The sequence below is a fragment of the Aptenodytes patagonicus genome, chromosome 11 (genome assembly GCF_965638725.1).
Source record: "Aptenodytes patagonicus chromosome 11, bAptPat1.pri.cur, whole genome shotgun sequence".
In the NCBI taxonomy this organism is placed as follows: domain Eukaryota; kingdom Metazoa; phylum Chordata; class Aves; order Sphenisciformes; family Spheniscidae; genus Aptenodytes; species Aptenodytes patagonicus.
Window position 1 is genome coordinate 14,074,823 of NC_134959.1, and position 17,705 is coordinate 14,092,527.

Genomic DNA, 17,705 nt, shown 5'->3' on the forward strand with positions numbered 1-17,705 from the left:
TAACCCATTGATATGAAAGGGAAATCTCAAGAGTATTCTTAGGTGCTTTGCAAACTTAGGCAAATGGATCTATGTTACTTGCACATGCCTCAAGTTTTGAATGTTTTTTTCCTGCCATTGTGATAGTAAGAAATTTAAAGATTTTAAGGAAAAAAAAAAAGTGCAACTAGATGAAATGATGAAACTAAGTCTGTCACATACAGTTGCCTAATCCTCGTGTTTTCTTTTGGAATCTCTGGCACAGAAGAAAATTTAGAGAAACAGCTTTTTCCTGTCCAACAAGGTTAAGTGCCTCGTCTTAAAAAAAATCTGTCATGGTTTCCTGTGAAGGTAATAGCTATTTCAGATAATTGCATTGGGTATTTCTGGACAGTTCCTCCAGACTGAGCCTGCTCCTGATGGGCATTTTCTCAAGACCCCATAAGGAGCAGGCTGAAAGCCAGAGTGAATCATTCTGTTGGTAGCAACAGCCCATCTCCAGCTGAAATCATTCCTGGTGCCCCTTGGCCTACCTCCTAGTATGTCAAAAGCTGTGAAAATATGCAGTGAACCCTGGGGATGTGCTGAACTGGCTTGTCGTTCTTTTGGGTTCTGCTGTATGTTAGGGAAGGAGTTGACAGAAATGTGCCAAGTGGCCCAAGTGGCTCAGTCCCCAGAATGCCAATGCACCATTGCTGTGGTTGATTTCTGATGCTTGCTTTTGACAGATGACTTGAGGATTTTTGGGGGTGAAAGGGAGGGGTTTTTTCCCTCTTGATTTTTAAATTATGGAGTTCCTAGTAACCTGAAGAGGAAAAAGATGTAAAACATCCTGATAAAGGAAATTAAATAGTGAATCAATGCTGATAAAGGGGACAAAGAGAACTACAATACAGGAATAGAAATAACATCTAGTACTTACAAAAGCCCAGCATACCTCAGTGAATACAGTGAGATTATTGGCAGGATCTGATTTGCAGCAGGACCACCTTGAACTGCTCTCACTCCACTCCTAGAAATAAACATTCACATGGTTTTTAATCTTAGGTACTAATTATTTGTTAAGAGTGGATGTTGAAATGCACATAAGTACACGCTAGAATAACAGTGACAGATCCAGCCAGAATACACAATCTGGTACAAGAGAATGCAGCCAGCAGAGCTGTCCCTTCTCGCATTTAGGATGACTTTTTCCCGAACGGCAAGCGCGTAGCTGAACCCCTGCGATGGTGAGGTGTGGGTAGCCGCCAGATGGAGCCCGCCGGGCAGCAAACGTGGTCGGGAGAAAATCTATCGCGGGTCTTCCTGCTTCAGTAAGACTGAAAACAGGGCTTCTGCGCTGTTACTTAGCCCAAACTCACAGAACGTTTGGTGGAAAGTGTGGTGTGCTGATTCATGTGCATTGGTTAATGCTCACCAAGGAGAGTAACAGGCATGCCATCAGATGCTGGCTGGTAACTACATACAGAATCAAATCTTAATCAAGCTGACTACAATTACCAGATTCTCATTGACCTCAACACAGTCAGAATTTCCCTGAGAGTATGATTTACAGCAGCGCAAACATCCTTAAAGGATACACTCTGCACTGTTATCTCACATTTTCATTTTAGTAACCTCTACCATAGAAAAAAATAGACCTAATAAATACCTGCTGATGTAGCCCTAATAACCTTTTTAACTGGAGTAGTGAAGTAAGGATTCAGTTTGGGATAGAGTGATAAAAATTCCCTGCTTTGATGGTTGGCAGACTTAACTGCTTTTAATTTTGTTCCTTGGAAAGCTGCTTACAGCTGGAATTTGGGGTGTTACTTTTTAAAATGTACATGGCATTTTGGTTCTTTGCTCATTTTAGGAATTACATTTCCTTTTTACATCCAAATCATAAAAATCAAGAGCACCAGTAGACCTGTAACACTTTGAGTTGTTACACAGCGAGTTATTTTATGTGATCATATAAAGCATGAAGAGGTTAAGAAGTCCCCAGTGCAGCCACAGGAAAGGGACAAAAATTGTGAATTATATTCCTCCTTTTTCCTCATCCTGCTTTTTCATCTTCTCAACAAGGAAATGAAATCATAAATAAAGGCTTAGCTGACAAAAACAAAAACCTCGTTAATAATCCATTCTTGGGAAACAGCAGCATTTTTAACGTTGGGCAGTAACTTCTCAAAGGTTGTACTGGTGTTAAGAAACTGTGGTATTTCAAGAGCTGTATGTGACAGCTGTTTAACGCTGCTTCAGTGCATAGCTTGTTTGACTACACATGGTGCTATGTCAGACTAGCACGCTGCACTTTACCGAGCTGATGACTGAAATAAACCTGGATGAAAAGAATGCAAAAATATTCTTAGATGATATTCTCAAGATTAGGGCCAGGGATGTCCTAATAGCATTCTGTGGTAAGCGGCCCCTTTCTTCCTCCTCCCGTAATAGCTCAGCTGGGATCGGGAGGTGCTCTTCCACAACAGTGTACCTGAAAATGCTGTGGCATTTTGTAATGTCCTTCACAAAGGCCGTGTCCGTGCACCGGAGCAGCAGATGCTCCCCGGGGCGTGTTGTGCTGTTCCAAAATAAGCACCAAGCTCCAAGAGAGCGGTTACACCGCACCTGACCCCCGGCCTGGGCCGGCAGCGAACACCGCGCCCGCCTTAGGGGGCCTGGGCCGGGTTTGCTCTCGGTGCCGCCGGGGGGGCAGGCGGGAGCAGGAGGCGGCGGCACACCAGCACCCGTTGCCTAACGCCACTCCGGGCTACGCGCTTTCCCCATGGAGCAAGCGCGGGAGCTGCTGTAGAGGTCGGCGGTAGCGGAGGGAGCCGCCCCCCTTCCCGAGGCCTGCCACCGCCCCGCTCCCACCGCCCCGCTCCCAGGGCGCCCTGGCCCCGGCCGGCACGGAGGTGAGGGCGGGCTGCCGCAGGCGCGGCGCTGCCTGGCGGGGCACCGCCACCGCCGGAGGGGCGCCGCGGGCTCTGGGGCGGGCAGGGCAGCAGGCTGGGCTGCGCGGGGGTCGCCCCGCCGGGCCGCACTCCTCCCCCGGCGCCGCAGCCGTTTGCTGCCCGGCCTCCTGTGAAGCGGGCGCCGCGCGCGCAGCCGGCTGAGGTAGGCGGCCTGGAGGCGGGAGAAGGAGGGAGGGAAGGGCCGCGGCGGGGCTCGGCGCCGGGGCTCGGCTCCGGCTCTGCCCGCGGGGGCCGGCAGCCGCGGCGGTGCGTGTCCCTGGCCGAGCGGGCCCCGCTGTCCCCTCCGCATCCCGGGGAGCTCCCGCCCCCTGCCCGGTGTCAGCGGGGTTTGCGTTTGCGGCGGCCGGGAAGATTCCAGAGGAGGCCGGCTGCGGCAGCCGGGCGCTGTGGGGAGCGGGGCCGGGGCGCCGCGCCCCACAGCCCGGTGGGGCCGGGGCTGCCCCGGGAGGGCGGCATGGGACGGGAGGGGCGCGGGGGAGCCTCGGGGCGCCCTGGGGCGGGCCGTGCCCTGGCCGCGTCCCGGCGGGCCGCCGGCCGCTCCAGCCTCTGGGGCCGCCCCTGGATTTGAGGACGTTGTCTGGAGGCGGCGAGAAGAGCCTTAAAGATCTTCAGATCGGATTGAACTCTCCCTTAATTCCTGATTTCTTTTTTCCCTAAGTCACATTGCGACAGTATCATCGTTTCAGCAATAGTGAACCTGAAATTGGCGTTGTAGGAAAAGAAATAAAAAATATCTGAAATGTAATCAAATTTCAGCTGTTTGAAAGAGTTTATAATTACATTTTATGCTCAGCCTATTTTAGTGATAAAGATTTTAATAAATTTTAAAACATTCAGAATATGTTGATTAATTTTAATGAGCTGAAGTTTATGTTTTTGTAGTGAGCCAGGGAAAGCATCTTTAATTTTCAAGCTTAGTTCAGATTTTGAAGATACCACTGCAATGTGCTGCGCCAAGTATCTCTACAGGGGAACAAGCTCTGCTATTTGTGTGTTTTCCAGTTGTCAGCTCTTTTTTCTTTCTTAACTGAAAGTCTGATCGTTTTGGCTTTAATAGCTGATGCTAGGGACCTGTAACTCTTTTTTGAATACTGCTTTCAAAATGGAGAAGCTGGCTAGGAAATGAAAAAAAAACTTCCACCCTTAATTTATAAATTAAAAAGAGATTGAGTAGGTCTAAAAAAGTTTTTAAGGGCTGAAGGACTTACAGCCAGTCTTTCGCAGATACTTAGTAACTTTCCAGTCCAGGTAAGCCGGCTGTCCTAAGTGCCTAGACAGGTTAGGCCCCAAATTTCCTTTAATCTCAGTGGAAGGAGATCATTCCCACTGAATTTTTACCTGCATTTTTAGGCATCCAAGAGCCTTGTAAAATCAGCTCCTTGGTTCCGAGAAGTAGTTTGTTCATATAATGAGTAAATTTGTTGCCTCTCTTGTTAAATAAACCAATTAAATGCTTTGATAAGATGTACATGCTTTGATAAATACACAAAAGAAGAAAGTAAGCAACACTCTTAAGGTCGCAGTTCTTGCAAAGTTAAAATGCTCTTTAATGCGTTTCAGTTGAATTCAGATTGTCTAGCAAATAGATGAGTTTCTTACCATCTTCTAATGTAAGTGAAACACAAACAAAAATGAGCATTTGATTTGTATAGTCAGCAACATGGTTATATTCTTATAATAAACATTTGTAGATGTAGTGGATCCTCGTGGTTGGGACAGAAAAGTACCAAATACAGAGGTAACAAGTGGCAATCGGCATGTTTTAATCTTTACACTAATAAATAGGAATGAACCCTGCCTTAGGAAAATAACTGAAAATTACAAATGCAATGCAGGGTTAAAACTGGTATATTTAAACAAAGTTTTACTGGCTGCTGATGTCAAATCATGATTTAAATCAAGCCACCTGCTTTGCAGATTTTAAATACTAGGCTGGGCTCTAAGGGTAGGATTTTCAGAAAGTGATGATTTAGGAGCACAAATGCTACTCAAGCCAGCAGTATGTGTATGGACCATTGATGAGACAGTCCTCCTTTACAGATAGCAATACCTGGATTCCATGCCCGCCCACCAGCTATTATTAAAATAGTTAATGGACTTCTGGCCTGTTTAATCATCAAGTCAGATCTTTGCGCACGCTGTTGTTTGTGAAATTGTGTACTTTAGTCTGCTTCAGTTGCTGAGTACGTTGCATTTGTTTTTGCTCTAGTGCTGATCTCCTATTTATTATAAAAAGTTGCAGTACCGATAGAGCTGTTGCTGTACAGTTGAGGCAGAAGAAATTGTCCTGGGTTATTTCCTGGGCATCTCTGCTTGCAGAAGTATTTGCTGTTGTCTTGAAATTCCAGTTTGAAGATCTACACAGTTCATGTGTCTGCTTTCTAGCAGTTGTGTGGAGATTCTCACCCCACATTCTTGCTTATCACTGTATGGTGTCCACCAAGATAAAGTTAGCTCCTGGTAAGAGGACTTAGACTCTTCTTCATTGCTTAGTAGGTTTGGAATTTGTCCTGTAGGTGATTTTTGTTCTATGTACGTGCACGTAGTAGAGATGTTTACTGAAGAGTATACTCCGTTAACTCAGTAGGAGGTTGTAAGGAGCGGTGAGGACCGCTCAGCGGTGGGCTAGGCTTTGTACTGGTTAGAATATCTCATGTGTGGACATTTGGGAGGGTGTTCCATTTTTCTGTAAGTGGGACAGTGAACCCAGGGAATAAAATGGCTTTTGCCTGTCTAAAGTCATCATTCTGTGAAGGGGGAGGTAGGATAATGAGATGGGAATGTTAAATAGGAAAGAGCTGAAGTGAGGTTCACGCCATAGATGAAACTGGGGACCCTCTCTGGTTGTTTGCATTAATAGGACTTTCAGTGAGTTGGGTACGATGTGATCCTTTTGTTGTTTTAATTCTTTCTATGGCATTTTTCTTCTTAAGAACTAGTTCTGAGAGGAATGTACTTTTAGTAAAACCCATTGGTTGTAGGCTCAAAGATGAGATACAAACACATGACGTTATCGTTCTCTTTGGATAGGTAGAGCAGGATCACTGCTCACTTTGCTCCCCAGTCCCCAAAGTGAAGGAGAGAGCATCATCTAATTTAGTCAGAGAGAGGTACAGAGTCTAACATCTCAGATGGGTATTTGGGGAGACCACAAAGAGAAGAGGAACGCGGCCACTGAATTGCAGTAGAATAAAAAAGGAAGGTCTGTTACACAACAAAGCTTGATTTCTCAGCGACTTCATTTTCCAAAACTCTTGGTATTGTTTTTGTTCTTGAAGTGCTAAATATTCTCAAAGCCATGTGAAGTCAGTAGGAGCTGTGGAGGCTCAGCAACTCTGAAAGCCGGGCCCCATTTTATGGATGTCATTGACATTTCTATCCTTCCATTAGTGCAAATCCAGTATTTTACATTCCTAGTGTTTCTTAACATCTGGGTGGATTCTGTAGAGAATAACTCGTTGCTAGCATCAAATTGCATATTTGTTTACTGGTCAGTTAAACAATCAAAGTTTATAAATACTTTTGGCTGTCCTCTTGTTCTGCCTCTGATGCATAAAACTTAGAGGTCCTTTTAATCTGGAGTAGGATTCTTGATCCTTTGTAGTTCATTGGCATTTTCAAATATGCTTATCTTCCTATTCTGCCCGCCCATTGGTTCTGATCATTAGGTTTATGTCAACTGCAACGTTGCGCTCCGCATTCTTGCAGCTGGCCTCCTGCAGACTTACCGGTCTAGAAGGCGTCAGAGGTTTGGAGCTGCAGAGCTTTGTAAGCCTTTTGTTTGACTTCCTCAACCTAAAGCTAGCTGTTTGTCTGCTGACTTTTTTTTTTTTTGGGGGGGGGGGAATAATAAGTGTTAATAAGTTAATAAATAAATAATTATTAAATTAAGTTAATAAATAAGTGTTAATTTTGTGAGTGGAAATTCCCTTTGGGGAAGTTGTGAGGGGAGTAAAGCAGTAAAATAATTTACTATGCAAAAAGTACTTACACTCGCGTTCCAGTATGTTTCTGCTTTACCTTGAGACTAATATGTTATTGAAATTTGTGCGTTTGCCGCACTTTGTATGCCACCACATAGCAGTGTGATTCTGGTTTTCATTATGGTCTGGGGTTTTTTCACTCTTAAACCAATTGCACTTTGAATCTAGTTGTGAAAGCGTTTTCTTATTTATTCAGAGAAACCCCAGCGTAGCTAATCACCTTTGCACTGCTTGAGATGCCACGCCACCGTAAGGAAACTTCCTAGTATTGGCAGCGTGGTGGATGGAGTAATGCGGGTGCCTTTCTGTGGACAGCCAGCTTCTATGCACTGCAGGAACCTGATGCTTCAGCTTTGGGTTTCTTTGCTTACAAAACATCATTTCACGTATATTACAATTAGATTGGTTTAGGAAATTGTAGAAGTCAGTCAGTTTGACTGGGGGGAAAGCAGATTATATTACTCTCGGCGAGAGCTGTGTTGTGTTGTCAGCTCTCCAACTTGTGTTGTCCCATCCATGCCGCAGAGCCTTCATACTGAAGAGCATTGCATGGGACGTTCCCTGGATTTAGCCCAAAGAGAAGAAGCAAATTCATTTCAGCACTCAGGCGGTTGGGTTAGTCTGAGGTCATGCTAAGGAGGTGCAGGACAAGCACGAATCAGTTCCCGTGTCACTGAGGGGAGGAACTGAATCCTGCAGCACTTAAGGCTTCTTGGTGCTGGTGTGAATGTTACTCTGAATGGCAATCTGCTCACCTTTTGTTAAGAAGGTAAAAACAAATACTTAATCTTCTCATTTTCCAACATTACCACCCTTGACGGTGTGAGCTGTACCAGTTGTACATTTTGGTTTGTTTTTTTTCATACTGCTCTAGGATGGATGAAGCAGCCATTTGTTTATTACTTTGAGCTTGAATCATATTGAATAAGAGAATACTAACTCTGGAAGCAGTGTGTGTCATTCTGCTGTCACTAACCAGCACGCACTGCCATTCTGATCCACTGCTGTGTCATAAGCCTGTCAAAAACCCAAAAGCAACGGTGGTAAAATTAAGAACTTTGATGTTTTCCTTAGACTGGCATGAATGAAGTAGTGAGAGAAATGCAACTATATGATGAATTTCCTACTGTGCCTCCCTGCAGCTATGGAGCATATGTGGTGCCTTCCCAAAAAACGGGTTTTTGTTTAGTGTCAGCAGTGCTTGGATACTGCAGTGACACAGATGATTTGCAGTCAGCCATTTTACTGCAAAAGAAAGCTTTCACTTTCACAGTAGTTAATTTTTAGTATGAAAAATTGTGTGATACCACTCCACTTTCACTTTGCACTGAGGAGATCTATTCAAGAAAGATTTGAAGACAAGTTGGCTTGGGCTGAGAAAGTGTTGCACATGCACTGGGATGAAAAGTGTTCTAGAGGCTGGAAAACCACACACTCATCTGTTCGATAGTGCTAACATTACATGTACGACAATAAGTCTGTGCCTTCTGTGTATATGTGATCATATTTTTAATCATATTGAATACTATTTTCTTTTTTTTTTTTTTCCCTGCAAGCCCTTTCCTCAATTGGTGTGCAGAATGGAAGGTATTTGCTTAATGAGCAAGCTTTTTCTTACTGTTCAGTGCTCAGTCCTCAGGCCTTATTTGCTGAACACTCTTCCAACTCTGCTATGGGGATGGAGTTTCTTAATTTCACTTTATGGGTTTTCTCTGATCTCATTGGTCTTAATCAGTGTCTTTCATTAGTGTTGAACCTATTTTTGCAACGTGAAATGAGGATACTTTTAGTATCTCTGTCTGTTCTCCTATCGTTAAAATAGTTGTTAAAGTCAAAAGTATCCACTTGCTTTGCCTAACTGAAAACCAAAGATGTTTTTTTCAGTGGTTGGCATTGTGTGACACTGTACTCAAGCAGAGCTGCATTTGAATTCAGTTCTTATTTTGAGGGGTCAACATTTTTGCAAATCTCTCTCTCAGATTGCAGGATGGGTGTCTGGAAAAGTTGGAGTGTAGTAACCATTTCTAAAAAGTTTGATTCAAGTGACTGGCTTAACAACAAGCAAACATTAGGTGCAAAATAAGGGGTAAAATCCTTTTCTTCAGGTAGAATCTTTTCTTTTGTAAAGCAGAGAAGCCGTACTGTTTCTTCAGGCAGCCTCTTTCCTTGCTCGCTACACTTGTTGACACCTGCAACTCCGAGGCATGTGTTTGCTTCTGTTATGCCTCCTGATTTACCTGCTGTGACAAGGCGAGCAACCTGGGGAAAAGAATAGTTAATATGCAGAAATTCCAAAAAGGTGCCCTGTATTAGGTTTTGGGTTTTTTTAACTAGGTCGTGTTCATGTGCCTTTTCTCGGGGTTGCGTTCAGTGCAATAGCGTGGCTTCCTGTGCCTGCAGGAATGGGGGCTGGAACCTTCACCCGGGCATGCCCCGCTGCCCTTTTTGTCAGCGGTGGCTGCGGCAGCAGTGATGGGTAGCCACGCTCTCTATGGGCCTTTATGGAAATGAGTGGGCTTAGATAGGCAGCAGCAGCAAGTGAATGAGGTGGAAAAGGTTTGGTTTCGAAGGGATCATTCTCGGGGGCAGGTATCTGCCCCATGCTGGGGACTTGTCACTGTGTGTAAGGGGGATGAGGTCCCATCTCTCTGCCCCCTCATATGCATAAGAGTTATCTCGCGTATCTGTTCTGAGTCCCAACCGCTGTACACATACACCCCTGCATTTCTGATGCCCTGTCTCCAGAGCTCCCCGTTTATTCCCAGTCCCAGGTCTCTCCTCCAACTCCTGAAATTTGTTCCCTTTCTCAGGCTCTCATTGCTTGCTATAGACAGCTTCCTGCCTTCAGAAATCAGCATGGAAGTGTTTAAGCATGTAACAATGGGGAGAAGAACTGATATGTGAAAACAAACAACTGATTTGTGGCAAGAATTAGGACAAGGAGAAAATACCTGACAGATTGGTCAATTACAATCTTCTAGTTGTGGTAGATTGAGGCTCTGCTTTGTCTTTTTCCCAGAGCTGTGCGCAATGCTGAATGCACGTGGCAATTACTCAAGGCAAAGGCAATGTACTGTAGAATTAGATAGAAACTTTAGGTCTCTCATTGCTGGTACTTGTCCTTGTTTGGGTTTTCTGAATTTGTCATAAAGCCAGATTTTTCTGGTCTACTGTGTGGTTTCATTTGCAGTTTCAGCAACCTTTAGCTGTTGGCAAGTTGGTTTGGTTTTCCCAGAAATGAAAGAGAAAGAATTTATTTTTTCCTGTATTGACTACGCCTCTGTCCTTTTAGTCTCACAGACTCCTGAACTCCTTTTTTTCCTAAAATTTTTCCTAAAATTCATTTTTCCCTAAGTCACATTGCGACAGTATCATCGTTTCAGCAATAGTGAACCTGAAATTGGCGTTGTAGGAAAAGAAATAAAAAATATCTGAAATGTAATCAAATTTCAGCTGTTTGAAAGAGTTTATAATTACATTTTATGCTCAGCCTATTTTAGTGATAAAGATTTTAATAAATTTTAAAACATTCAGAATATGTTGATTAATTTTAATGAGCTGAAGTTTATGTTTTTGTAGTGAGCCAGGGAAAGCATCTTTAATTTTCAAGCTTAGTTCAGATTTTGAAGATACCACTGCAATGTGCTGCGCCAAGTATCTCTACAGGGGAACAAGCTCTGCTATTTGTGCGTTTTCCAGTTGTCAGCTCTTTTTTCTTTCTTAACTGAAAGTCTGATCGTTTTGGCTTTAATAGCTGATGCTAGGGACCTGTAACTCTTTTTTGAATACTGCTTTCAAAATGGAGAAGCTGGCTAGGAAATGAAAAAAAAACTTCCACCCTTAATTTATAAATTAAAAAGAGATTGAGTAGGTCTAAAAAAGTTTTTAAGGGCTGGAGGACTTACAGCCAGTCTTTCGCAGATACTTAGTAACTTTCCAGTCCAGGTAAGCCGGCTGTCCTAAGTGCCTAGACAGGTTAGGCCCCAAATTTCCTTTAATCTCAGTGGAAGGAGATCATTCCCACTGAATTTTTACCTGCATTTTTAGGCATCCAAGAGCCTTGTAAAATCAGCTCCTTGGTTCCGAGAAGTAGTTTGTTCATATAATGAGTAAATTTGTTGCCTCTCTTGTTAAATAAACCAATTAAATGCTTTGATAAGATGTACATGCTTTGATAAATACACAAAAGAAGAAAGTAAGCAACACTCTTAAGGTCGCAGTTCTTGCAAAGTTAAAATGCTCTTTAATGCGTTTCAGTTGAATTCAGATTGTCTAGCAAATAGATGAGTTTCTTACCATCTTCTAATGTAAGTGAAACACAAACAAAAATGAGCATTTGATTTGTATAGTCAGCAACATGGTTATATTCTTATAATAAACATTTGTAGATGTAGTGGATCCTCGTGGTTGGGACAGAAAAGTACCAAATACAGAGGTAACAAGTGGCAATCGGCATGTTTTAATCTTTACACTAATAAATAGGAATGAACCCTGCCTTAGGAAAATAACTGAAAATTACAAATGCAATGCAGGGTTAAAACTGGTATATTTAAACAAAGTTTTACTGGCTGCTGATGTCAATCATGATTTAAATCAAGCCACCTGCTTTGCATGGCATTTTTCTTCTTAAGAACTAGTTCTGAGAGGAATGTACTTTTAGTAAAACCCATTGGTTGTAGGCTCAAAGATGAGATACAAACACATGACGTTATCGTTCTCTTTGGATAGGTAGAGCAGGATCACTGCTCACTTTGCTCCCCAGTCCCCGAAGTGAAGGAGAGAGCATCATCTAATTTAGTCAGAGAGAGGTACAGAGTCTAACATCTCAGATGGGTATTTGGGGAGACCACAAAGAGAAGAGGAACGCGGCCACTGAATTGCAGTAGAATAAAAAAGGAAGGTCTGTTACACAACAAAGCTTGATTTCTCAGCGACTTCATTTTCCAGAACTCTTGGTATTGTTTTTGTTCTTGAAGTGCTAAATATTCTCAAAGCCATGTGAAGTCAGTAGGAGCTGTGGAGGCTCAGCAACTCTGAAAGCCGGGCCCCATTTTATGGATGTCATTGGCATTTCTATCCTTCCATTACTGCAAATCCAGTATTTTACATTCCTAGTGTTTCTTAACATCTGGGTGGATTCTGTAGAGAATAACTCGTTGCTAGCATCAAATTGCACATTTGTTTACTGGTCAGTTAAACAAACAATCAAAGTTTATAAATACTTTTGGCTGTCTTCTTGTTCTGCCTCTGATGCATAAAACTTAGAGGTCCTTTTAATCTGGAGTAGGATTCTTGATCCTTTGTAGTTCATTGGCATTTTCAAATATGCTTATCTTCCTATTCTGCCCGCCCATTGGTTCTGATCATTAGGTTTATGTCAACTGCAACGTTGCGCTCCGCATTCTTGCAGCTGGCCTCCTGCAGACTTACCGGTCTAGAAGGCGTCAGAGGTTTGGAGCTGCAGAGCTTTGTAAGCCTTTTGTTTGACTTCCTCAACCTAAAGCTAGCTGTTTGTCTGCTGACTTTTTTTTTTGGGGGGGGGTGGTGGTGGGGGAAGTTGTGTTTTGGGGTGGGGGGTGGCTGCTTATCCTAGTAGCAGGTTAAAATCTTCTGGAGTCTCTGTGCTGCAACTTACTAATGTACTGTTAAAATATCATGCTTTCGTGGCCTGGAGTGTATGGTTAAAAAATACATGTCACTGAAAATTGATTGAGCACCTTGATTCTTCATCAGAACCTGAAATGGTCAAAGAAACTAATAATGGTGTGACATCGTAAAAGGTCTCTGGAACATTGGTCCACTCATCTGTGTCTTTGTGCTGAATATAGGAATCTCTGGGATTACTTTATGTGTATGTGTTGTAATACGTGGTTTATGTTTTAACGGCTCCCACTAGTGCTCTGTATGTGCAGTTAAAAAAAATTGTATGTACTATGCATCAGCTACTATATTCACTGAAATTCACTACAGGACTTTAGCTGTTCGCAAGTTGGTTTGGTTTTCCCAGAAACGAAAGAGAAAGAATTTATTTTTTCCTGTATTGACTATGCCTCTGTCCTTTTAGTCTCACAGACTCCTGAACTCCTTTTTTTTCCTAAATTTCATTTAGCGGCAAGATTTAGTCCCTGTTGGAGCGATCAAAAGATAACTTAAAACATCTTTTCCAGGATCTTAACTCGCCAAGATGCCCATCCATGTTGATGATGTGATGCAACTGTTCTGCCGTCTCTCTCAGGCGAAGGGGATGAAAGTTGCTGTGAAACACTCTGGTCGAGGAGCACTGCTGGCGGGTGCAACAGCACTTATTGGGGGTCTGATGGGAGGTCCACCTGGAATCGCTGTAGGTAAGTGTGTTTTGCTTTAGGAACAAGAAGTGGTTAACTGCCTAGTGAAGAAACTAGGAAGTCTGTGTAGTTGGTATGGATTGAAAGAAAGGGGCGTGCAGCGCTGAGATTTCATGTAAGTGGGCTTTAACAAGATACCATTTTATATGCTGGCTTTTTAGAAACGAGGTGTGCATCAGGAAGGCATGTGTAGTGTTTACTTCTAGGGTGGTAGTGACCTTGCTGACTTTGACTCCTGTGCGGCAAACGGGAAGCCATCCAGAGGTCTGAGCTGAGATGGCGGTGCCTTTGGAAGCCTTTGAACAAGCTGTTAACAAATCGTTTCCTTTTGGTGGGTAGAGCCCTGGTTGCCATCTGCTGAGGTACACCAGTGTCTGCGGTGTGGGATGAAACAGAGAGCAAACTAACAGGCTCTGAGCTTGTTAGTGCGGGCTCTGCTCCAGCACTGCGGCTGGGGGAGGGAAGAGGAGAGGGGTGAGGCAGGGGCGAAGGAACACAAGAGGCAATGGTAGCAGTCGGGTGGGATGTTGGTACCTGGTGGCACAGAAGAAAGAAAATCGGGGTGTAAAGCGAGGGTGAATAAGTATTCTTAGTCAGCCTTAGCAAGGGACAGGATCATCTTTATAATGATCTTATTAAAAATTATGTTTATTTCTGTATTTTAAAAGTACCTGCTATCCACTTCTTGGTGAACTTGCTTTTTCCTCTGGAATTAGTTATTCCCTGTCACTTCGCTTTTTTTCCTTGTATGGAAAATTACAGGAAGGCCAGAGTCTAATAGTAAAGAGTTGTCTCTCCTCTGTATCTCTTGAATTAAGAGTTGTCTAGTTTGAAAGCTGCCTTGTCACTGAAGTCATGAGGGCCTTGGTCCTTGAATGCTTCTTTCTCCTGCAAGCAGTTCCAGCAATTTCACGGGCTTACTGGTATTGGAGTTAATTGCAGTATGCCTGCGTGAGGGTTAGCAAGGTTGAGTTACAAAAAATAAGCAAAGAATATGTGAGGCGTGATAACAGAAAATGCAGAATGAAGCTGTGTATTTACTCCTGTTACAAGTACAGAGCTTAATTAATAGCCAAAAATAATATTTTGACAAACATATGACTGAAGTTATCAGGAACAAAGAAGTGAAGTTAAGGTTTTGTAAGAAATTTGTGAGCCGTAAATCAGAAGTAAAAATTTAAGTGGCCTCAATCTTCAGTGAGATGATGAGAAACATTGAAGTTATTCTTGGATGTGTTTTCTCATTTTGTTTAAGTGTTTGTTTAAGCTTTTATAATGTCTCCCAGTCAAGCTTGGTGTTCTTCAGCCACTGATGAAGGCACTGGAACAAGTTTACCTATTACTGTATACCAAAAGTATACAATAATAAGTATAATAAGTATCTATAATAAGAATAATAAGTACTAAGTATACCAAAAGCCGTGTCCCGATTACAGTGCAAATAAATCAGAAGACCCTCTCATTTAACTTCAAAAATTGCAAAAGTAAATGACCCTGGGTCTTTAGTGGGTTTTAGGACGGTTACAGGGACATTTGCAATCAAGTGCACTTTCATTTACACAAACAGCCTGGATAGGTGTGGGACCGGATAGCAGGGATTGTCCTTATTGCTGCCTTGCACCAAGAATTAGAGGATGAATTACCTTCCATCTGCAGTGCTCACTGGAGAAACTTGCAGTGTATCGTGCTTTCTAAGGACTACTTGTTCTGAGAAGAATGGATTGTGGATGTGTTGCTTGGGGGGGGGAAATGGGATCATGTAACAAATCTTGTCTCAATAAACTAGGAACTTGGACATCAATAATTCTAGTGGCTTTTGCATTAAGTGCCCCTAAATCAGATATTGATGTTCTCATAAAAGTTCTTGAAGATGAATTCAGCCATCATAGGCTTTCAAGTATTTCTGTGGTATCATGGGAAAATTTGCCAACTGAGTAAAATGTGCAAATTAAGGAATTTTTATCTAATGAAAAACTGCATGCCTGTGAGTGCATAAATGACTTTTTAGGAGCAGTCGCTGGGGTGGGAATTTTGGAAGCAGAGTCATTTCTGACGCCACTGCATTGTGAGGGTTCTCCTTCCTTCCACCAGGATGTCTGTGTGTCTGGGCAGTGGTGTCAGTCCTGTGAATTTCTGTCAGAGCGTGCTGTGTTGCAAGTTAGACTGGTAGCTCTTTGAAAGAGAAAAACCGTAGGAGTGTAGCACTGGTTTCTCAGCAGCAGCCACAATGATGTCAGCTGTAGAGGATCCCTCTGCTGTTATCTTGATGACCTGGAACCATGCTAATTACCAGAGCATTTCTTGGCCAGCTGGGGTGGGCGGTGTGGGTGGGATGTTGATTTGGTAGATGAAAGCATGAATGTGTCCAACCCCACGAAGCTGATGGGTTTGGTTTCTGAGCACCTTCTGAGGGGTGGACTTCAGAAGCAGAAGGCTTGGATCGTTCTGGGAATCTCTAGTAAGAGATTATGTGTTAATGGCACTGATGAGGCAATTGTTGGTCAGATGTTTTCCTTGGGCATGGTTTTATTTAGTAGTAGAGCTTATGCTAAAGAGGCCAGTGCCCTAAGGAGTGTTATTTTGTTTCTGATTTCTAGTTCGAAGCTATAGCTTTGATTGCTGTGGATGTAAAAAGCTTTAAAAATCCTTCTTGGTGCTTTGAACATAGTGTATAAACCTAGTTAAAGTAGACACATATGCAACTCTGCATTGATTTCTAATAAAGGTGGGAACGTTGTTGATGAAGGCTGCTGATAGAATTTCAGGTTTTAACATTAGCTGGTAAAGAGTAACATCTCTCTTTCTTTTCTAGGAGGAGCATTCGGTGGATTGCTTGGTGCCTGGATGACTGCTGGACAGTTCAGGCCGGTCCCTCAGATTTTATTGGAATTGCCTCCTGCTGAGCAGCAGAAACTTTATAACGAAGCCATTGTTATTCTCAGGCGCTTAGACTGGACTGATATTGTTCAGCTGACTGCTGTTGTAATGGGAAATGCTAGTCTCCAGGAGAAGTTGGTATCAGTGCTGGTAAATTACCTCTCCAAAGAGCTAAGAGCAGAGATACAGTATGGAGAATAAACCTTTCCAGGCTTTTTACACTGTACTGAATTTTACTCTGACAATTGTGATTCTTCAACGTAGCAATTATTAGTTATTGGTCCTAATTATGAATGTAGGCAGATCTAAGTATTGTTTTGGGGTTGGGTTTTTTGTTTGTTTATTTTGTTTTGTAAGGATAGTATTAGATAACTTGCATTATCCTGACACTGACTTGCTATGTAATTTTGAATTACTCTGCACTAGGACTAAATTCAAAATCACTGGAGGGAATTATGCTTCTCTTACACTAATGTATCACTAGTTAAAATTTTCAGAGTCATTGTGTTTTATTTAGGAGATTTAATCCTGTTTGTGTAAGTGCTTTAATTTTCTTCTGTGAATGACATGTAGATGCCAAAGTAGTTAGGGCACTTTGAAGAATTTTACCTACTGTCTGTTTCAGTCCTGCAAAAGAAAGTTACAAGAAAGTACGTTATTCTACTGTGAACTCAAAGATCTCAATCCTTACTTTATTCTTTGTCACATTTTTATTGTAATTCTTGAGTGAGTTATTCCTTTCTGTAAGAAGTGAAGCCAATGCCTAAACAAGATTTAAAGCAACAGGTAAACAAACTGTGCACAATTAGTAGTTCTTGGTGTCCTAGAATGGGAAGGCATGGCAAGAATAGGCTTTAAAAAAAAATTAAAAATGGGTGGCTGAATCTGCCCGTTTTGTACTATCCCTAGTATTAGGGTTGTCATTTCAGCATTGGTTTCTTGACTGAATCTGAACAGCTGGTCCTCTGTTTTCATTAAAATATTCACAAGAAGCATCATAGTGGCCTGTGTTTTGCCTTAAAGTAAATGAACTCTTTAAGAATCAAGAACTGAAATTTGAGGAAGAAGGTAGCCCTGTACTGGTCAGCCAGCAGTTGGCAGCGGTGGTGGTGGTGTGGGATGACGTGCTGGCTGCAGTTAACACTGTAAGCCCCAAATGCAATGTTGCTGAATATCCCAGCAACAGTTGTTCACCATTTGTTTCAAGGCACTTGTAAGACAAGTTTGTAAGTAGAAAAATGTGCGGGTGTGCCTTCTTTGTATGCAAAAACAAGTGAAACTGCTCTGATAATTTCATTTTTCCCCTAAAATAAAGATTTATCTCTGTGTGTCCAGTGAGGTTTCTAGAAGTTGAGTTTTAAATGGTGAAGCTTTAAACTCGGAAATTGCTGTTGTATACGTTTGATTAATTTACTTCTGCAGGTACAATTTGCCATTAATGAATTCAGTGTACTTTCCTGCCTGGAGTGCACGGCAGTGATTGTTCTTCTCATCATTTGAAAACACTTTTTCAGTGACGTGAAAGACAGACGGAAGTGAATGATAAGTGGGCACTCCTTACCCTG

At 42.5% G+C, this 17,705-nt stretch overlaps 1 protein-coding gene across 5 annotated transcripts in view; it reads left to right on the top strand.

Annotated features, from left to right (window-relative positions):
• C11H19orf12 (chromosome 11 C19orf12 homolog) overlaps positions 1–17,476 on the top strand; it is a 60,382-nt gene extending 42,906 nt beyond the window's left edge. For 2 of the 5 annotated variants that reach the window (XM_076349204.1, XM_076349203.1), the window contains exons 2-3: positions 13,087–13,263; positions 16,076–17,476. In XM_076349204.1, coding sequence (XP_076205319.1) covers positions 13,104–13,263; positions 16,076–16,341 — 426 coding nt within the window. In that variant the 5' untranslated portion in view covers positions 13,087–13,103 and the 3' untranslated portion in view covers positions 16,342–17,476. Of the gene's footprint in view, positions 1–2,697; positions 2,877–2,986; positions 3,079–12,344; positions 12,390–13,086; positions 13,264–16,075 lie in introns of those variants that run through there. The other 3 variants (XM_076349201.1, XM_076349199.1, XM_076349202.1) reach the window with 3 other exon arrangements.
• The last annotated feature ends 229 nt before the right edge of the window (positions 17,477–17,705 follow it).